This window comes from Nymphalis io, chromosome Z (genome assembly GCF_905147045.1).
Source record: "Nymphalis io chromosome Z, ilAglIoxx1.1, whole genome shotgun sequence".
In the NCBI taxonomy this organism is placed as follows: Eukaryota; Metazoa; Arthropoda; class Insecta; order Lepidoptera; family Nymphalidae; genus Nymphalis; species Nymphalis io.
In genome coordinates, this window is record NC_065918.1 from 2,217,906 (window position 1) to 2,241,070 (window position 23,165).

Sequence of the window (23,165 nt, forward strand, 5' to 3'; positions counted from 1 at the left end):
CTTCTCCCTTTTGAGGAAAAGGTTTGGAGCTTATTCCACCACGCTGCTCCAATGCGGGTTGGTAGAATACACATGTAGCAGAATTTCAATGAAACTAGACACATGCAGGTTTCCTCACTATGTTTTCCTTTACCGTCAAGCACGAGATGAATTTTAAACACAGATTAAGTACATTTTTTTTACAATTAATAGGCCAGCGTTTGACAGTTGACTTGCCTGATGTTAAGCATCGACACGGTCTAGCACGCTTGCCTATAAGAAACCTGTTTACTCTGGATTTGAAGACACCAACATAGTATCTATCAGGAAATACGGACTCGGGCAAAGCATTCCATAGTTTCGCAGTGCGAATGATGAATGTACACTCAAAGCGCTTCGTACGTAGGCGGGTAATTTTCACTGTGTACCTATGGCGCTTTGGTCGTGTTTGCCTGGCCGTTCGATAGTAAAAACATGAACATTTATTGGTGCTTACCCGGGTTTGAACCCACGATCATCGGTTAAGATGCACGCGTTCTAACCACTAGGGCTTCTCGGTTGATAAAAATATCTCGGTTCATAATAGGTACAGCTACACTATAATATTACAGATCACAGGTATGACAATTATTTTACGTACATAGGTTGTAAATTTTTAGGAATTGTTTTACGTCGTCATCACATCAAGTTACTTAGCACATATCCTGAACTTTACTATACAAGTATATATTTTTTACAAAGTAACCTTGTTTAGTAATTTTATTGTTATGCTAGATCAAACAAATCCATTTGAATTATATCGAATGTTATTTGGAAGAGAAAATCAAATTATGCATACCGTGAGAATAATCATTTGAATCATACTTTATAAGCGCTAATATAAAAGCGTAATTATATATTTTTTGAGTCTAATTTAAAACATTTTGATACATTTTAATATTTGATAGGGAATATCTTTAATATTTTGTACATATATATTAATGTTTATTCACATAATAAATATAGGTTTATAGCTAAATATTTTGTATGTTTATAGACATTATTTATCAATTAGATAATCTATTTTATTCAAGCAATCGTTATTACTAATCAAGCGATGGTGCTGAGCACATCACGCCGCTGTCGGCGTGTCGCAGCGGTTTTGCACCGGATGTTATATTTTTAAATCGTCTCGGCGCCCGGTATAACTAAATTACAGGCTGGTTACAAATGTAGATAGATACTAGTCATTTCTGAAGGAAAATCCCGCGAACACTATTCTGTGTATTAATATTACTCGCTATGAAATTTTGTTGGCGTACACAACTTTAAACGTTCAATCTGAACATGTTAATGAGATTATGTTATATTTTGTGTTTGTCTAGGTATTTCGTCTCTAGTAGATCGAGTATGCTCATATAGCAACTGTAATTTAAAATTTAAATAACGAAGCTATTTAACTTGTTCATATTTCGATATTATTCTTCAACTAAACTGACTTGCCTGTAATTTATAGATAGCTGTTAAACCGGCTATAGTAATTTACATATTGGAATACACACACACACACACACACACACATATATATATATATATATATATATATATATATATATATATATATATATATATATATATATACACACACACACACACACATATATATAATGTGTCTTATTTATTGTCGCAGCACGTGTTACTTATAAGAAAAAAATAGTTTAAAAAACATGTTAATAAACGATTCAAGTAATAAAAGACACAAATGCTATTCAACATTTATTTCATACGCAACATCAATGAAATTACACATATTTATTACATTAATAATAAATTTAAAACTTTAGTTGCTTTATTGCGATTGCATATGACATAGAATAATAACCTTTTTATAAATAAACGTTCTTTCTGAAATTGCACGTTGTTCTGTTATTTATTTTAAAAGTTGCTTATTTTTAATTGGAATAACTACATACTTGATATAATATTTAACATCTACGAAGTGATAATATAGCATATTAGTAATTAGAAGATGATTGAGACAAAACTACTACACATATTATTACTAAACATCGATTGCACGTTAATCATACATTTAATTTGATATATGTTAGAATTTGATCATCTAATATTTTAAGATCTTTTCAAATATTTAATGTAGTACAAAGTCGATGTCACAATAATTAAATAGTTTCATAAATCAAACGATCAGACCTTAAATTACATACTTAGGTTCATGTTCCGCGAAAGTTTGTCGAAATTTTACAACAGTCAATAAATGATAGTAACTGCAAAATAATTCTTATAAATTTTCAAATTTATATAAAAATATAAGAAGTATACTAAAGTAATGTCTTTGTAAAAGATACTCTAAAATCACTCACTAACCTTTGGGACGATAGTGTGGTAAAATGATTACTTAGACATTTTTTAGATCAATGTACAACGTAAAGGTTGATATTTATGGAATAGAATGTACATTATTTTAACTATATAATAATGTAGGTAACTACAATTTGGTATTAAGAGTTATATTTTGTAAAGTTATTGAATATTAAATTTTATCAAATGCCTAAAGGATTATTTATTTCAAAATTTTACATAGAACATAATAAATTATCAATTGATAATTGTATATAATAGACATTCATTTAATAAACATACAAGATAAGCGACAGATAACTATTCTGTAGACCTTACTTCTAATTAAATATTTTAATAAAGAATATTTACAAAAAAAAACTTACAACATTGTCTGGACCGACACAAATAATCGTATCGAAATAATTATTTTAAATAAACAAACTAAATATCACAGCAAAGAAACATTAAGCAAACGTCGCGCTCATACTTTCATCAGGAGCACTAATATACTTTACGCAATTAACTCGAGATCGCAAAGATTATTACCATTTTGGCTGCGGTCAAAGGCGATTCGCCACTTCTTGCCAGTTTAACCGTGTCGAAAAGACGTACCCTCGCCAGGATCTACGTTTCCAATAGGTTTCTCAGGTAACGGCCTGTTTATCATTTTTTTTGAAGCGTTTGAAGCTGTAGATTTATTGGATTTTATCGTGGACATAAGTTGAGGGCTGCCAATAGTGTTGTTAGGAGAATTGATTGAAGGGCTGTCGCTAGCATTTGAATTCATTTTATCACGCACGGCGCGGAGATATGGACCTCGAGGAACAGCTTGTTCGCCCAAAACATCAGGTATATTACCCAGAAGTGTCTTCTTTTCTTTGTCGCAATTAGCTATTTCCGCATATAAGTGAACAGCAAAGTCTTTGGGCTCAAAATATTCATGCACTAATGCAGTTTGCCTGTTGTATGGTGATAGCGGGGTCAATTTATCCAGCGAAGGAGTACGAGTTCCTACACTAATCATCTGTTTCTTATTTTTACCAATCCGTGGGGTTGTATTTTGAAAAGGTAAATCGTAAATATTTTCTTCAACATTCAGCAATGTAGGAGTGTTGTTATTGCAACTCTCTTCGACTTTAATGAGCTCGTAAAGATGTTCAATCATTTCGCGAGCTTCGATATAATTTTCAGGATCTTCTAGTTTTTCTTTCAAGTTTTCTAATAACTCTTTAGTTAGTTCTTCAGGTAATGTTTGAGTCGATTTATTTTCAACCTCTACTACTTCTTGGGTAAATACACTTGGAATATTAGTTTCTTGAACAACGTCTTCGACGCGTGGTTCATTAAGCCGATGTCGCTCGGAATATTCATTAACAGATAGCTGTGAAATGGATCTAGCATTATCTAGGCCATTGTTTAAACCGCAAACGCACAATCGATCACAAAGGGCGCCACATGATGAGTTAGATGAAATTATGAGATTTTTCAAATTTACACAATGCCCTCGCCGTCTCATCCATCTGATGAAACTTATAAACATAACTATGATGACACAGGCTAAAGCAGTCACAATGACTATACCAATGATCTTCTTATCTCTTTCACTTATATCCCCTCGAACGTTCTTTTTATGAGGGAATCTCGGATTCTTTATTTTAGGAACAGTCCCTGAGTCAGGGTTTTTATAAGTTTCGCATTGAATATTTGGTTTGTCATTACAAACATTATCGGAGAATTTCTTTAAAACCATGTTCTGTTCGGGTTCGTTAAAACAACGAGCAAAGAACTCATTAACAGTACAATAACTTTCACTTTCAAATGGCTCTCCAGAGGCGGTACCCAATCCTGTTGCTAGCCAAGAACTAATATTGCAATAACAGGGCTTACCAAAGTAGTTACTTTCGAAAAGAATATTATCCGAAAATTTCGAGTACGCCTGGCCTATAAATCCAAGGCTTCCCATATGCATATCCTCAATTTCATTTTCTACAAATACTAATTCATGTATCGAGCCACCGGGGGCAACAATAGCGTTTGGTGCTAATTCGTCAAATGAGTTTCTTTCTATTAGAAGTTTGTTCCATGAAGAAAGTTCGAACCCTTTCTCATTGAATATATGAAACACACTATCGATTATAACGACTGCAACTACAGTGGCATTTATGGCGCCTGTCTCTATATTTTCGAATCTGTAATGAAAAAAAAAACAGTAAAAATAAATAATATAAAATAAGTAAACATAAATTTCAAATGTTATTTAAAGTAAAAAGTTTTAAAACTAACCTGGATCTTGAAATATTCAAATTGGCCACAGCCGACTGAAGTGACTTCGAAGCAAGTAAATGTATTTTGCACCCATGAAAATACAAATTGTTTATAAGTGATTTTGGTGCAAAAGATTCTCCTTCAATGCGATGAAAGGTGCAGTTTGTCGCCATGACTATATTATATGTGTTGGCAGGGAAAGCTCCAGCTTGAACACTGCGTACTTCAACCGATTCCAATGAGATCAAAGCTGCCGAAGAGCCGAATGTCATTTCCGGAAACTCTGTGCTCTTAATATTTTTCAATTGAACCTGAAAAATAAAAAACTATTTAGAACTGTAAATTATTTAAAGCATGTAAGCGGAATTCGCATTGCAAATTAAAATAGCATTCGCTTCGTACATATAAATTATTATACCAATATATTACCTATTATCTAAAAAAAAAAATTACTGACCGTCATGCCTGGTCCGTGTTCTCCGACGTTAGCTGCAGTTGGATCTAGCATAAAGGTACCGGGACCTAGTTGTAGGTGGCGAACATTGTCGATTTTAATAGATAAAAGCCACGAAAAAGCTCTGCCCTCCAAAGATACGTAATCGCAGTCTCGTATTGTCACAGAGAGCGGCCCTGAAAGCATCCCAAACATACATTTATTTAAATAAACTAAACATTATTCTTAAAATAACTGTAGGTATTGAAATATTGTAATATATTATACGTAAATATGAGTATATGTAAATATGAGTATATATCCGTACAGGTTGGAAATTGTTTTATACAGCACGTGTTGTTTCGTTAACACGTATTGAACACGCCTCTATTGTCTACGATACATTCACGCTTCTGTGTTATGAACAGTTCGCCTCATGAGTCATTATCCTGTAAAACACGAATGCGGAGTCGGGGAAACGTTATATTTTTAGAAACCGATACGTATTCGACGCTACGGCTACCTACAGTTTGAACGAGAGCCATCTTCTTAAGAATTGTATGGTCAGTCTGCGATATTATTGTTCTTCACTAATTACTGTTTGAATGATTCGTTTTGTTACGTTAAATAAATTATTTATACGTTACATTCTATTTAGATTTTCATATAAATGTAAATAGGAACAAAGTGTGTCTTGGAAACAATTTAAGAAACATACATTAAAGATTGATTTTTGTAGTGTTTTTTATTACTCTACGATAAATATGATACTTAGATATAGCATTAATATTTTTATTGACAATAAGTTTTTACATAAACATACAATTTACAGTTGGTAGTTTACTGTAGTAATTTACTGCGTTAATCTTCAAATATTTTATATTATGTGCTATGATGAAAAAAATATTAGCTATTGTAATGCAATGGGTAGTATGGTTGTGGACGATAGTCTTTTCAATTCCTTGTTTGTTTAATCATTACTTATTTTTAGATTTCTGACTGAAATGAGTTAACATTAGATTTTTAGATAAATAAATTCGTATATAGATGAAAGGCTCACATAATTTTTAAACATTAATAATATAGAATTTTACATTTTGCTAATATTTTTATTGTCTGTTACGGTTTTACGGCAACTCCACTTACTGGAGTTGATGAAATTTCGTTGTTGTTCATTTTTACGACAGATTTATTATAAACTGTATATTAACTTAAAATTATAAATTTGGATCATAAAAGGCGTTATCATTAATCAATATAAACTTAGAAATTAGTTTATATTAAAGTCTAGGATTCATCCTTCAGATCATGTTCCCCGCAGGCAATGCTGAAAGGCTTCCATTGCCTTTGTAAAGAAGTCAGTCAATATTCTAATTGAAACGATTAACAAATTATAAATATTTATACATTACATTTATATAATGTTTAACGATATCACATTAAAATATTTTAATATTTAGGCTTTATTACTACATATTGTTTAACTAAATGTTATGATTGCACTACCTATCACTTATATTGTTACTTATGCGCAAATCACAAATGATTGCCTCAAGTATTTAAGAAAGAAAATTTTTAGAAAGAAAATTGCCACTTAATCTACGTATGATTTTCATGTAATTATCGACAAAATAATATGGGTAGATTACTTTTTTATAATTCATTCGCGTTCTTCAAATATCGTTTCATCGAATCTCTAATTGTAAAGAAACAGCATGTAAACGTCCCACTACCCAGTAGTGGGAAAGACCTCCTCTCGATAAGAAGTTGTAGAGATTATTCCACCACGCTGATTGCATGCGTGTTGGTGGACATGCATGTCGCCGAGCGCGAGATTTATTATATAGCACTACGCACGTTAAAACTTAGCGATGCTTGAACCTGAAATCGGTAAATATTCACGTGTTCTAACCACTGGGCCATCTCAGCTTTTAATGGCTAATTGCCATACGCTGAAATCAGATGTCGGTATAAATAATCACTTGGCTAACTTCTATTTAATTATAAACAAAGTTTGTGTTACTAAAGACTGCTATCAGTTATGCGCTCGGGGGTTAGTGATCCAAAGATATTTAATGATATTTATTTATGTTTATATATTGCTGATTCAAGTCTTAAGGAGATCAGTTCTCGGAGATCGTACTCGCTTCGTACTTGGCAATTTTATCACAATAGCCGTCATTCTATAGCACTTTAAGTGGATACGTCAGTCATCAATAGAAGTAACCGCAAAACGGCACACATCAAGCACTTATTTTACGTTTTCAATGTAATCATTGGGTCTACAAAGTCAAAGTTGTCTTACCTAATAATTAGGACCCGACTGGATATGGGCCAAGTGGGCGACTGCCTAGAACGAGCTTGAGTTTGGATGACTGTATTAACTTTCACGTCAAAAAAATTTTTAATAATGGAATACCTTTATTATTGAAGGTAAAATCTAAAACTTCAAAGTCACGTCAACATTAAGATAATCGTATTAAGTGCAAACCTAGAGGATAGAAATTTTTATTTTCGATTAATTTAAGAAATATATTGATTATCCTTACCTTTCTTATCTTGCGTTATATAACTAGACTTGTGCGATTTTGTTTTTAAATTTAACAATATAAAATAACGGCATTTTCATTATTTGCCCAGAATTCCGAAATTTCACGAATATATAAAAATAGGTGTGTCAAATGAGGGATACTTAGTAATCAATGTACAATGAAATATTTTTTTTTTGTATATAAAAAACAAGGCATCTAAGAAGTATAATATAAAGATGATTTTCTTCATATTATATCTGTAGTATAATTGGCACAAAAGTACAAAAAATTTCAAACATCTAGAACAATGATCACTTACATTAAATTAAGGACCATGAGAGTTCTAATGTTTATACAGGAGCTAATGTAAGATAACTGGAGATAAAATCGTCACTGTACGTACATATACGATCTTCATAAATGGCGCAGGCGCAGAAATAGTTAGACTTAGTCACCGAACGCACTGATTCCATGCTGTAAGTGCATAAATGTACCGCTTTACTTTACTCTTCATACAACTGCTTGCGACTAAGACTGTTTAAAGTTTTTTTTTTATAATATTAGATCTAAAACAAAATGTAATCAATTAGTAATTTTTAATCTTGATCATACTCTACACGGATATTTATGAATATAAAATATATACGAATGTTTTCGTGTGACTATTACTTTGTTTCGGTTTTTTAATATTTAAAAATTACTAGAAGTCTATCTCTTATAATTTAAGTTGTGCATTGATAGTTAGTCAGGAGATTTCCTTATATATTTTATATATATGATGAAGAAGATAACTATTTGTTAGTCTTTATAAAAGCTTTGGTAGCGATAATAAACCGTAAATATAAAAATGTTCTAATATCCGAAATGTAATGATGTTGTTACAAACATCGATATTACAAAACGCCAATTACTTAAATTTGCAGCAAACTCTATAGCCAATAGTTGAGCATAGTAATGGACTGAACCATATTGAACTTATTGCAATAATGTACATAGTTTACAAATTTGTTTCCGGCTTGTCAATTTCAGATAATACGTACCTCTCGAGTATTTTAAGAACAAACTAGGTTACGTGATCTATTTGTTGAAGCATCAATTGAATTTACTAATAATTTTGCTTGGTATAACAATTTTGTGGTATTGTGGATTTCGCTTTTACGCGTATGATTAATAATTCCTGTTATTTAGTTGTTTTAATACATCATCATACTATAATTATAAAGAGGTCAGTTTTACTTATTCGTTTTAATTGATTCACGTAAGAGTAATTCGATTGAAATATTAACCATCGCTTACATCACCAACCTTGGGAACTAAGATGTTATGTCTCCAGTGCCTGTACACTCGCTCACTCACCCTTCAAACTGGACCACAGCAATACAACAACAAGTACTGCTGTTTTGCGGTAGAATATCCTGAATATTAATCATTTCGTATTATAGGTGCATATGTTTCAATTTCATACCTTATTTTCTCATGCGAAGTCAGAATTGGCAGCTAGTTTGTTATCTTTATAAATTAGGTAATACAGCAGAAGATAATTTTATCAAATAAGTGAAAATTATGGTATAAATGTTTTTGTTTTTTATTTAAATGAAAGAAATACAATATTTTCGTTTAATTTAAAGGAAGTGAAAGTGTATTTCATTGTTCGTCTCGTTTTGTCAATATGTATAAATGTTTGGGTCGTGCGTCATTGCGCAGCTTTGTTCCATATGTTACCATTTTCATATGTTGCAGCGCCATTAAAAAGTTAAAAACATAAACCCGTTACAAAGATATGGCTTTTTGTTTAATTATTTTACTTGAATTTACCTAATTATAATAATATTCTGGGACATTTTTCACACACGGCCATCTGATCCCAAAATATGCTTGTACAAAGCTTGTGCTATGGAAACCAGACAACTGATATACTACATATACTATTTTTCTTTTGTAAATACATACTTATATTGATAATTACACCCAGACAGGACAAACAGACATGTTCATGCACACAAATGTCTGTCCTGGGTGGGAATCGAACCCTCAACCTTCGGCGTGAAAGGCAAGTGTTCTACCAACCACGTCAACCGGCTCAATCCTTGGATATCAGTTATGTACTTCAAATTTTCTAAATATCAATGATACTTTTGTTTGTAAATTTATTTATGTCCAATTTGCAAGCAATAAATTTTATAATATCTGACCAGATGCTTGTATTTTATGTTAACAAACCATTGTTCTAATTACACCGTTAAAGTTAACTTCGATTAGATTGACACTTCTCTTCAGTTATCCGGTATTTCAATGCCGTGTAATGTTCAGTGATGGTTTTTAAGTCTACATCATATTGACTATTGTGCACAGTACGTTTTAGTGTCGCATGTTTAATAAATTAAATTATGGGAATGAATTCAAGGGTGTAAATTCAGGTCTCAATTTATCATAATTTTTGTTTACAATTAATTAGGTCTTGGGCAAACTATGTTGTTTGTAGAAAGGCAAAGAGGCGTGCTTCTAACGCATTACAGATAGGAATGATTGTGTTATTTTTTTATAATGATCTAGTCAAAGTAGGCCGTACTCTCAGACTTGATGTCTCATGTGCTTGATACGAAACCGCTCGGACTGGTTCGTCCAATGATTGCAGCTAATCTCTCTTGTATAGATGGCTCAGTCATGGCCACGATTTAGAATCTAGAAAACTAGTATAAAAATGTATAAAACTACTATCAAAAAGTAAAACAATTGTTAAAAGTATAATAAAAATTGCTATAATAAAGAAATACTTACTAAAGGAGTAGAATCAAAAGAGATTAGTTTATCTGGTTTTGCTTATAATACGAAATTTACAAATCTACATGAATTAAAAATGGTAGTTTGAAAATCAATAACGTGATAAAAATGCATTCGAAATCGATGACGTATACAGCTATGGTTAAAATTATAGCAACCTTTCGAAGGATTAATTTGTAGGGATTAATTAATATAAGAAGAATAAAAAGTTCTTCTTGAAATTGGGTCATTCTCTTTAGTTTGCCATATAATATTATTACTTAGATTTTAATTTTTATTAGCGACGCTATCGGTTAATGAAATAATACAGAATGTTTTGTTTTTAAATCAACAGGGTTTTATTCTGACGTTTAAAAATTTAAAGATGCATTATGAAATTTCAAATTTTATCAAAATGACAAACAATGTTACTTTGAGCATTTTTTAACATTCTTGTATTTTGGATTTGCCAATCCACGCATACTCGTATAATTTAACATGTTTATAATGCCATTATTATGTAAGCTTTCTAAATGTTTGATGATTTAAACATTTAGCCTTAAGTTACAAGCATTGAATTAAAAAAAAAATCTATAAATGATATCGTAATTTTTGACAAAATATTAAAAATAATCCGACGTAAAGTTGATTATCAGGTCTATCCGGCCACGAGACTTTTGCTTCTCCGAACCGGTTATACCAATATGAACGGCCGAACGAGCAGGCTTACTTTTACAGCTCATCACTACTTTGTATCCTTTACTGTTATTGTGTAGTAAAAAGGTTTCGTTTCTAATTAACGCAGGACACTTTGACTTCAAATTCCAATAAATTAAATTGTTATACAATACATGTCTCGCAAAGCTTTTTAACGTTAGGTAGGTCGGAAGTGTGAAAAAGGGCAACCTTCCTTTCCTAAATCCTTATAAATAAAGCAATAGAAACAGTTAAAGCCCAGCAGATCCGCTGGGCATACTAAACAGTCTACTGCATTCTCTGAATCAAAATATGTTAGTAGAACCCGCGCTTCGCAAAGCCGGATAAATTAAAATTATATTCTAAAAAATATAATTTATCATTAATACGATATCGCGTTTGCATTGAATTCACACTAGTAAAACACTTCGCATGGCAGCATATCAAAAATATATATTTGTATGCGTAAAATACAGTAAGTATATGTTAATATACGTTCATTTACATACTTATATGAACACATACATTCATATATGTCTGTATATAATAGATTTAAATTTACAACCAGTGGCAATGACAAAATTAATCAATAGTTTTTTATTAAAATAATTTGTTTGTTGTTAGATTTTAATAGAAGCAATATTTCGGACTATCACTGATTGTAAAAATATAGTATTATTATTTGTTTGGAATATTACCTTTAATATTGCTGAAGGTCTTCGTTTCGATACTCAGAACATCGCAATTGTCGATTTCTAAGTATAGATTTATGATGTTGAGGTTGACGGCAGAAGCGGTCCTCATGAGGATCAGCTTGTTGCGCGATAAGTGCACGTGTCGTGCATCTTCCAGCCGAGAGAGAGAATTCGCATCTATCATTAAGGCTTCTGCACCGGCCACGGTCAAAACTTCAGTGCTTTCCGGTAGGTCGCCTTCAAAAATGTTCAGTTTCTGTAAACAAAAAAAAAAAAAAATTGGTAAAATACTATAACTACTGAAATTAATGTACTCTATAGTGAACTCGAAAAATTAATCGCCTCTAACCTCGTAGACAAAACACGTGATAACATGAATTCTCGTTACGATATCAGCGTGTATCCTTACTCATACCACATCTAGCTAAATTAAGTCTGTTATCGCTAATGCCTTATGTTTTCGTTAAAGCGGATAACGAAATGTAAAAATAAATAAAGGCTGCCTTATCGTATAGTATTATATTATTTACTTAACTGTAATTAGTAACTTCAAAATATATTTGTACTACATATAATGTAACGTACGTAACAGCCTGTTAATGTCCCACTGCTGGCCTTATATTTAAGGCCTTCTCTCCCTTTTTAAGGAGAAGGCTTAGAGCTTATTCCACCACACTGCGCCAATGCGGGTTGGTAGAATACACATGTGACAGAATTTCAATGAAATTAGACAAGCACGAGATGAATTATAATCACAAATTAAGGACATGAAAAATCAGTGGTGCTTGCCCGAGTTTGAACCCACGATCATTGGTTAAGATTCACGCGTTCTAACCACTAGTGGCCTAGTGTAAGGTTTGCAGCTTATTCCACCTACCTGCATTGGAGCGGCGTGGTGGAATAAGCTCCAAACCCTCTCCTCAAAAAGGGAGAAGAGGCCTTAGCCCAGCTGTGGGACATTCACAGGCTGTTACTGTCAGAAAAGTGTATTGAATTGTGTATTTGCATTTTGTCCAAAGCGAAAATACTAGCACCATATTTCTAAAAGTGAGAGTCTTGTTACAGTAGCTTTCATTTATTCTATTGTTTATTCAAGCACCAATGGTCAAATTTCCGTACGTTTATTCGTTAGTTACAGTGATAGTACAAAAGAGACACAATACTTCGTCGTTAGTTATCAATTTATTTAGTTATTCAAGATAAATATTTGCTTCTTGTATGCGCTCGATATTTGTTATCGAGACTTCACATTCATGAGCGCTGGCACAGATAACATCGTCGGCCTGACTCACTAATATTATGGTAACAATCTCTGCTACTTAGCATAGAAAAAATATGATGTAGATAGGCTATTAATTGGCTCGCTAATTATTAAGTTTGCTTTAGTATAATTATATTAAATGAGAATTCAATTCGTTTTAATAAAACATTTATAAATATAAAAACTTCAATTTTTTTTTCATAAGCATTGGACAAAAAAAAATAATAATGTCCAATATCGATCGATGTTATTATGACAAAAATAAACATATGCGAACATTTCACAACAGGAGGTTATCATTCTCTGTTTTTAATTTCCGTTTTAAATAGATATTCAAGTAATAGTTTTATCACAATATTAGGTACAAGAATTAACAACATACTTCGTTGTTTACGAAGGAACATTTCTTTTTTTTTTTTTTTTTTATATCGCCGGGAGGGCAAATGACTCTACTCCACCTGATGGTAAGTGGTAGTAGAGTCCAAACGCGACGACGGCCAGTACAGACGGGAAAAACGTTCTGCACTAGCCGCCTTCGCCTTGCCGGCCCGCAAGATGCCTCTTCACGCCTCGTTTGAAGGAACCCGGGTTGTAAGAGGAGGGGAATACGTGAGCTGGTAAGGAATTCCATTTTTTGGAAGTGCGACAAAGAAAGGACGTTGCCAAATTTCTTTGTTCGCGATGGAATTGATGTCACAGTTAGGCGGTGACATCGGCGTGGACTTAAGAAGGAAGGGGGAAGCAGGAATTAGAGAGAATAATTCCTCAGAGCACTCGCCGTGATACAGTCGATAGAAAGCGCTCAGTGCTGCTATCTCACGACGCAATTGTAAAGGTTCAAGGGTGTTTGTGACCTTTACGTCGCCAATAATGCGTACGGCACGTCGCTGCAACCGGTCCAAGGCCTCAAGTAGGTACTTAGCGGAGCCATCCCAAAGGTGCGAGCAATATTCCACGCAAGACCGTACCTGTGTTTTGTACAGCAGGCACAGTTGTTGTGGCGTGAAAAAGCGCCGCACCTTGTTCAGAACTCCGAGTTTCCGTGAAGCTGTTTTTATAACAGCCTCGATGTAATCCCTTGGACTAAGGTCGCAGCGAACGTCAATCCCCAGCATGGCAATTTTGCTTTGCATCACCAGCGGAGTACCACAGAGGGAGGGAAGAGGGGAAAATGTTGACTTTTTCGCCGTGAGAGCGCATACCTGTGTTTTCTTGGCATTAAACTCAACAAGATTATCAGAGCCCCATTTGGCGATGAGATCTAACGTCCTATCGAGTTCAATGACAAGATTCTCCCGCCTCTCCTCAGTTTCCGCCCGCCCAGCCACTGCGCGTCCGTGGTATCCACCATGCACTGTACTATCATCTGCATAGCAATGTATGTTCCCAAGGGAGAGCATATCATTGATATGCAAAAGAAAGAGTGTGGGAGATAGCACAGATCCCTGGGGGACCCCAGCATTCACTACATAGAATTGTGAAGCGCAACCATCTACTAAAACACGAAGGCTACGCTTGTGTAGGAAGCTGGCTATCCAGGTGCATAGCTGAGCAGGCAGACCATATGCCGGTAGCTTGGAGAGAAGACTTCTGTGCCAGACCCTGTCGAAAGCCTTGGAGATATCGAGGCTGACAGCCAACGATTCTCCATGCTTGTCGATAGCTTCACCCCAGAGGTGTGTTACGTACGCTAGAAGATCACCTGTGGACCGTTTTGGTCGAAAACCGTACTGACGATCATTAATTAGACAGTGATCTTCTAGGTAATGGATCAGTTGGTTGTTTAAAATCCGTTCCATCACCTTACAAAGTACTGAGGTGATAGCTATTGGCCGATAATTTGCCGGGTCAGACCGATCCCCTTTTTTGGGAACCGCTTGCACATTAGCTCTTCTCCAAGCCTCCGGCACACTTCCCGAAGAGAGAGAAAGTTGGAACAGGCGCGTTAACACAGGAGACAGCTCCGCTGCGCACTTCTTCAGCACTATGGCTGGTATTCCATCGGGACCGCTAGCTTTCCGTACATCAAGTGATTGCAGCTCCGCACGCACATCACGTTGCCTGATTTTAATGTCAGGCATCGTATGGCCACATGCAGGTATTGTAGGTGGCAGTGCACTACAATCATCGATGACGGAATTGTCGGCAAAGAGTTTAGCCAGGAGATCAGCTTGCTCTTGCGGACTGTGAGCTAGCGATCCGTCCGGATTTCTGAGCGGTGGCAGCGAAGGTTGGCAGAAATTGTTTTGCACAGACTTGGTCAGACGCCAGAAGCTACGGGAGCCCCTAGGATGCGAAACAAGGTCATGACCAATCTGTACAATGCGCTGTGCATCCGCTCTCGTGTATGCCTTTCTACAGGACTTGGAATTTTTATTATAGTTTGCTTTCAGTGAGTCAATGTTAGATGCCCCGCTAATGCAGCCGTTGATCCACTTGCGATATGCCGCCTGCTTAGCTGATACAGCATCGGCACATTCACGAGTGAACCAACGGTTACGCGTACTCCTACTGACGAGATCTGAGCTAGGAATGTAGTATTCCATTCCCAGCATGATCTCGCCAGCAACAGCAGCGGCACTAGCTGTCGGGTCATTCCCACTGAAGCAACGTTCCTTCCAAGGGACCGACGCATAGTAATCGCGCATACCGTCCCAATCCGCCGACTTATAGTGCCAAACGCGACGTTTGCATACCGCTAGTGGCGGCAGCTTGGCCTGTGGCACTCTGGTAGAAATAAGGCTGTGATCCGAAGAGCCAAGAGGAGCCTGAACCACAACCTGATATTCCACCGGGTGAGAAGTCAGCAGAAGGTCCAGTAGAGAAGGTGCTTGCCCATCAATGTCTGGGATCCTGGTGGGCTGATCAACCAGTTGGGTCAAGTCATGTGTGAGAGCAAAAGCATGAGCAGTCCTTCCAGCATGGTCAGTTTTGAGGGATTTCAACCAGGATTCGTGGTGAGCATTAAAGTCCCCCAAAAACACCAATTCCGCGTTAGGAAATTGCTCTTGCGCAGCATCTGCCACCCGACTAAGATGGTCAAATAGTCGGCTTGTCTCCAAGTCACCATTGTGGGATCTGTAGAGGCACACGTAGACTCGGCTCTGACGAACCAGGTCCACACGTACCACCAACATGGAGAAGGAGGGGTCCTCCAAGCAGCGCAGTCGGTGACAGCAAACATCCGTCCTGACGAACAAGCATACTCCGGCTTTCGCTTTGAAGGATTCTTCAAGCGTGTAGCCGGGATAATTAAGGTAGCTGGTATCGGCAGGACGGAGTATTTGTGTCTCCGTGAGAAACAACATTGCTGGCCGTGCTGTCTCGAGATGGTGGTGGACAGCGTTGAGGTTAGTGTGGAGTCCTCGGATGTTAGAGAACTCGACCTCAAACAGCGAGGGTATGGTGGGGGTGAGCACCGCTGTACGACCGTTATTTCTTTTTTGTTGCGCCATTTGGGAGAAATTAAATGGAAAAGAGACGTGAAGCGAGCGATGTATTGCCACGATAGGGATGGGCAAAGTGTGGAGGCGTGTTTCCCCAAGTGGTTGCCAAAAGGAAAAATACACTGACCCGCCGGACGGAAGGGCCCCCGAACCCCCCCGGAAGTGGCCGCCGGGACCCCACCTACCGGTCACCAACCGGCACGACGGTCCACCCCGAGATTATGCGTGGCCTGGTGGGGCAGCCTCACGAGCTGGTTAGGCACGCTCAGGCCCCTGTACTATGCCACGGGCGGCCAGCGGAACAGCCGTTTCTTCGGGTCTCCCTGACCGGCAGGTCAATACAGTTTCCCCCGGCATTGGTTCAACAGCCGTCTCCAACCGGACCAACACCCATCGCGGCAGTACTCGCTCGGGCTCTGGCTGTACGCTGGCTGACCTCGAAACGCGGCTGCAAGCCACTTCACGAGTTTTTCACCATGCGTACGGTGGTAACAAGCCAGGCGGATGTTAGCATCCTACCACCAGGTGAGCAGATGGTCGCTCAGATATCCCTTAGTCGCCTCTTACGACACCCATGGGAAAGAGAGGGGCAGTGAAATGTATTCTTTCTCCGTCACTGCACGGATAAAATTTCGTTGAAACTACAAAAAAAAGTAAGTATAGATGACACGTCCGCTCTCATACGCGATCGTAAATAAAAATAAACTCTAGAACAGACAAATCATTCACCCGACTATTATTAGTTATTTCCAACATTCTGTAGGTTTGTTTTATATATCAATAAATTAAATGTTATTACTTAAAAGTGTTATTCGACCTCTGTCATATTTTTTTTTGTTCTATATATTGGATATGTAATCGAGTTGTATGTAAACTCAATGAGTTGTGTTTACAATTTCTGACTCACAATCAGAATCGAGTCTGAGCAGTTATGTTTTGCAAGTTGCAACACCGTTTCGTGCAACATTCGCCTTTTAAGGACTTGTAGTGATAATAATCGCTACAAAACTTACTGTCGCTTCCATTAATTGGTCAAGTGCTTATACTGATTTAAAAAAAATTTACCCAGTTGTATTAATAACAATTTTAAAATCATTATGAAAAATTGTTAAATCATTTATCTAATAAGGCAATTGTTCTTAAATATCAATAGACTTACATGTCTTCACAATATATCAATACTATTCATATAATATATTGCTTGCTTGCTTTATGGACCAGAAAGATTAAAAAATAATTACAAAACATGGATATACCCTAATATAAACTTTTTTTAATTATTTGATTAGTAAATACCCTTTTAAATGTTATTGTTTCTAGGTTTTTTTTAATGATGAAATGATTTCAGATAACGTATTGGAGTATTATGTAAGACGGCTGGTTGTGAATATGCGCTGACGGTGCCTTTGCTACTTGTGCATAAATTAACCATGTTGATAACATCTGTTTTAAAACAACTTTTATAATTGCATAACATTAGCGGTCGTCAAAACATGCTTATGCGCTGTCATTATAGGACAACATCTTAATAGGAAATAAATGATTATTACTCGATCGTTCGAAGCCTTGATCTGTTTCATGTAAGTTCTGCCATTTAGAGGAGGTCACGGAAGGATCGGCGAATACAATGCCCGGAGATTTTTGCTAGGCACAAGACATAATTCAATTGAAACAATGTGTGGGTGCGATCTGATCTAATATATATTTTATTCATCGAAAATAGTTAAATGTTTATCTGTAGATTTATATTTCTAAATGAAATTATTCATGTTTAGCTTAAATGAATTCAATTACACTAATAATTAGAAATTATTAAAATCAGAGCGTCGTTAGTCATATACAGTCGGCAACTTAGCAAAACAAAGTCCGCTGCTCCGTTAAATAATATATGATTATAAATCACTTAATAATTTACCTACAAACGCGATAATCATTATTACACAGCGGTGAAGAGAAAGTTGAATAAATATGTACGTCATCTCAATTATTCGTTTAAAAACGTTACGGACATATGAAAGTATTAAAGTATGTACGTTGCAGATACTTTCAGATTTCAATAATAATATCAATCAATCGAAATATACTTTACTCAAGCACATTTGAATGGGCATTTAACAATTAAATATAATGTACCATCGAGTGTGTACCATCGAGTCGGAATGTAGATTTTACCGAGAAGCCAAGAAACTGAGTAGTTACTCTTTTTTCGAAAAAAATTATAGCCAACTATATGTATACAATTTACAGATTATTACGCGTATATTCCTTGTAAAGGAATCAACGAATGCTAGCTCCACGCGATATATTATCGCCATATGACCTGGTTAGTTGTCGGACTGGTCCGAAATGATTCGAGTGACGTGTCCAGCTCGGTGAGACGTTACATTACCACCGTAAATGACTCGCGCGCTATGAGATAATGCCGTGCCGAGTGTAAACCAATTGCCGAGGACAAGTGCTCCGATGTCTCAATGTTACTTTATAATGAGTATTGTTAATATATCTACACGCTTCTCAGCGTACAGATTGTAGTAATCTTTCGGTAAATGGTAATATATTACGATTATTTTCTTGCGAATATCGTTTTCGTTTCCGCCGAAAATTAATTTTAAATTAGTTAATAAATTATGTTAAATTAGCACCAACAGTATTAATCTTGCATTTCGTCATATGATGTGTTTTGTGATTAGTACTCGTGAGACACTTCACGAGTCATATGTACATAAAGCAGGACAAGACAGTATACGGGCACCGCGCGCTGTGTCGTAATTATTATCGTTTTGTACATTTACGTATTTTACTATTCTGAACATGGATATTTATTACTTTTATTACTTAAACATTGATTTGTATGATAACATTGCAAGTAGAGTAACTTGTGAATATTTTTTTTTATTTTACTGTTTTTATGAATTAATCAAAAAAATTGATTCCATTGATTGAATGTTCAGAATAATATCCCCGAAGAGTGATGATATTATATGAACTTTAGATCTTAGTAAAGTCAAGTTCGAAAGTCAACAACGAGCAAAGTCGATTTAATAAAGAAATTAGAAAATAGCAGGACATTGAATTTGTGAGGGGTGACGGCAATTTGAGACATTTTTGATGAGCTTCGTCGTGTTTCGTGCGTCTATTCAACATACGATATAGTATGACAACATTGTTATTATTATTATTTCAAAGTAAGTGACAGTACTCATGTTCTCACATTATTTACTTATCGAGAAATAAAAAAGTGAAGTCATGTAACTTATGATCGAGACGGTGAAAGTGTTGGTTTTTATAGTGGTTATATTCTTAATATAGCCGTCATGTGGGCCTTTTACTTTGAAAAAGATAATAATGTGAAGATAAATATTTAATCGACGACTTTTTGTGTAATGTTAAAATAAAAATAACGTAAAATATGTTTTGTCTATTTTAAAAACACGACCTAGTTTTTATGATAGAAAGTCTTCCTAATATTCGAATGAATCATGCACTTTGTTACCGCGTAAATTAAGGTATCGTAGTCAGCCTCGTATCGTATCGTCGCGGGCGCAGGAAGTGATCTCTCATTACGGTTTTTTTATGGTTTGTTCGTTGCTCCCGCAGGCGCGGTCTGCTGCTTGCCCTGCATACGTGTACGATGCGCGCTTCCTCGGGTTGTCTCATTTTGTATTTTATTTGTGTTCAACTCGACTAAAAGTTATCATAGAAACCGATTGAGTAACGAATTTGCTTTTGTAGATGTCTATTTTTATCATTTAATTGCTATAAATTAGAAAAAATGTTGTGTTACAAAAATAAGTAATTTTAAACGACTCTTCTGATAACTAGTCTAAACAAATATTCCGTTTGTCGTAGAAGTTTAGTGATGATAAATCGGTATTAAGATTTAAGTCATTTCATTTACAAGCTCTAATTTTCTTTAAACGATAAATAAGGATATATACAATATTCAGGAAATATAATTAAACGCAAAGTTAAAGAGCATAGTTGTGTTTGAAATCACTATTAACTTAATAAAGTGATCGGACGAGCTTCTCGCTTTTACTCGTTAACGTCCGTACCCTTCTGCCCCTTTGATAGCGCCAATGTAATTTAACGGGATACAGAGAGAGAGAGAGAGAGAAGGATGCTACGTGAATGTGAACCGTATAAAATGTGCAACAAGTGTTAAGCCGGTGAGACGGCCTAGTGATTAGAACAAGTAAATCTTTCCCAAAGATTGCATATTCAAACCCAGGAAAGCACCACTGAATTTTGTTTATAATTCATCTCGTGCTGTACGGTGGAGCAAAACCGCATGTGTCGAGTGAAAATATGGCACGTTCTCTTTAAAAGGAGACCAGATCGGAGCCCAGCAGTGTGACATTTACAGAGAGTTATTTAATTTTATTTAAGGTGTGGAAAGTACACTAAAAACGAGGTTTCAATTTCTTATTTTAACGTATTTAACAAAGCCTGTAATCAATACAATGTGTATTCAAGTTGTCCATGAAAAATATATTTCTAGGAAAATAAGCAGGTTGTATGCATATATTGACAATATTGTTCATAAAAGTTATTCACAAATACAATAGCTACTTCCAGTCGATTGAAGAAGTAAAGTAAACATTACGTTTAACTTTTAGTTAACGCCATTTAAGTATTGTTCGAGTTTCGAGCTTTACGTTCTTTATTTGAATTCATGACATGCCTCATGATGTAAATATACCTATATGATTTGAGTGTTGGTTTTAAATAATTTCATTAATTTTATATGCTTTAGGTAAATATGTAAGTAATGCATTACCCAAATATTAACTTTATATTTTAGTAACGATAATAATAATGGAGCGCTTTTAAATATTAATTATATGTACATTAATAATATTGTTTTGGTGTTGATTTGCCAAATTTATTTCACGGGATATTACTGAACGCGTAGAATAAATAATGTATAAGATTAACTATGATTTAGGTATTGACTAGCCGATATTACGATGGAAAGTTATCAGTGAGAAGCGGTCGTTGCAATATTCGAAACAAGTTTTGAACGTGTTGATAATCGAGATCTTTTATTTTCTAAAATTAGACATAGATTATTAGTCAGTTTTCTTATTAAATTATCATATTTAATATTTCAAGGTGAGCCAAATTTTTAACTATTGTATAAAATGGAAATTATTTCTTTTATACTTCATATGCGTAAGCGCATTTTTAAATTTGGACTAGTCAAATTCGCGAGTGCGTGCGCGACGTAAATAGCCCGTACTCTCTATTCACAGTCGTCCGACTAAACGAGTCGTGTTGTCCTGTTCTAGCGAATATTGTTAGTACGAATAGCAGTATAATATTTGGGGCAAATAGTTTTGACCATGCCGGTGAATGTTATAATCACCAGGAGACTGAGCTCTTTGATACGTTATTATCATTAAATAGGCTTGTATTGCAATCTTTATTTGGAATCGTGTTTTCTATAATAAAAGTAATTGAGGTAATAACTCTTGTAACTGTCATTAATATTTATAATGAGATTATTTGTTTTATTGCTTGTACTAAGTTTTTAGTCCAATATTAAGTTGAAAAACATTCATTTCTTCTTTTATTTTAATACGTAAAATGAATGGACTCTATTCCAGATCCAGGGTTGTTTATATAAATAAAGTGTTTTTTGCATTATTCGAAATGCATAGAAGTGAAATTGGTTTTAAAACGTACATTAGAATTAAAGCAATAGACAGCTGTGCAGTAGAGTACATAATACGAGTATGCTATGTGTATGTGTGTAACACGCGGACACATTGTACGCATTGAACGCGTGTGCGTTTGTTCAGTGCCACTTGTTGCTCAGGACTCGGTGTCGGGTTCGTGAACTGTCGCTCTTACAAGAGGAAATTATGGCCTGTTTATAAGGCCCAACACTGAGCTCACACATAATAAGGGATCAACTTCAGGTAGTTGTCTTTGTGCAGTCTCAAATCATGTATTTCTTCTTTTTATATAGCTTTTTCCATAATCTCTTGGTTTTGTTTATTCTGCTTTAAAAGTTCTTATCAATTTCTTATAATAATATTTTGTACAATGTACAATAAACCCGCAGCTGAGGATATTAAAGAAACCGTCTATAGAGATCAATTGAAGTTATTCGTTAAAGCTTAAAATATATTTTTTTCATTACGTATTTTAAAGTTTATTACAAAAAACAAAACGTTCAAAAAATACATAGAGTCAATTTCTATTCACCAAATTAATATAAAAAAAATAAACACTATTTTGTGTTGAAAGTTGCCGACGCCTGACAAAAGTATGCGTGACGTACCACATGCTACGAACACTTTGTTTGAAATCTAATTGAGTACCTGGTTATGAGGAACAGAGCAGTTGACATTGGTCCGCAAAGGGTGTTTTGCCGGGACACACTTGCAGTAAGATAAATTGCACACGCCGGTATGTTCGGCAATCACAAAGGCGATTAGCGCCTGGAGCACGAACAACGCGGGGAGGCGCGACATGTTGCCGCGCAGGAGCGCGACCAACCGCGCGCTACGACCGTCATGCACAGACTGGCTACTATTGAGACCCGAGAACCGAGAACCGAGCGTCCACTATCGCTACCGCCTTTACAGATGCTGGCACTAACGATAGTGATGCCATTTATTAAAGTACGCCTTAATTATCGATATCGATAATGAGGTTTAGTTAGTATCATTCCAATGATATTTGCTAATAGCCATCGACACGCGTACTTACTTACAATTTGGTTATTGTAATTATTGTTAAATGTTATGA

The 23,165-nt window shown here is 35.5% G+C and overlaps 2 protein-coding genes across 3 annotated transcripts in view; one reads left to right on the forward strand and one right to left on the reverse strand.

The window, feature by feature from the left end:
• The window catches only part of LOC126780367 (E3 ubiquitin-protein ligase MYCBP2), a 93,051-nt gene that overhangs the window by 43,682 nt on the left and 26,204 nt on the right, over nt 1-23,165 (forward strand). The gene's annotated exons all lie outside the window — the stretch shown is intronic.
• Nucleotides 1,786-22,956, reverse strand: LOC126780371 (uncharacterized). Of its 2 annotated transcripts, XM_050504820.1 has the most exons (5): nt 22,736-22,956; nt 11,703-11,955; nt 5,042-5,214; nt 4,603-4,895; nt 1,787-4,508 (listed from the first exon to the last, which is right to left on the reverse strand). In XM_050504820.1, the coding sequence occupies exons 1-5, from the start codon at nt 22,886-22,888 to the stop codon at nt 2,909-2,911; spliced, it is 2,472 nt and encodes an 823-aa protein (XP_050360777.1). In that variant the 5' UTR covers nt 22,889-22,956; the 3' UTR covers nt 1,787-2,908. The 2 variants fall into 2 exon arrangements, with proteins under 2 accessions (XP_050360778.1, XP_050360777.1); XM_050504821.1 differs by lacking the exons at nt 11,703-11,955; nt 22,736-22,956 and adding an exon at nt 7,952-8,064 and having other exon boundaries at nt 1,786-4,508.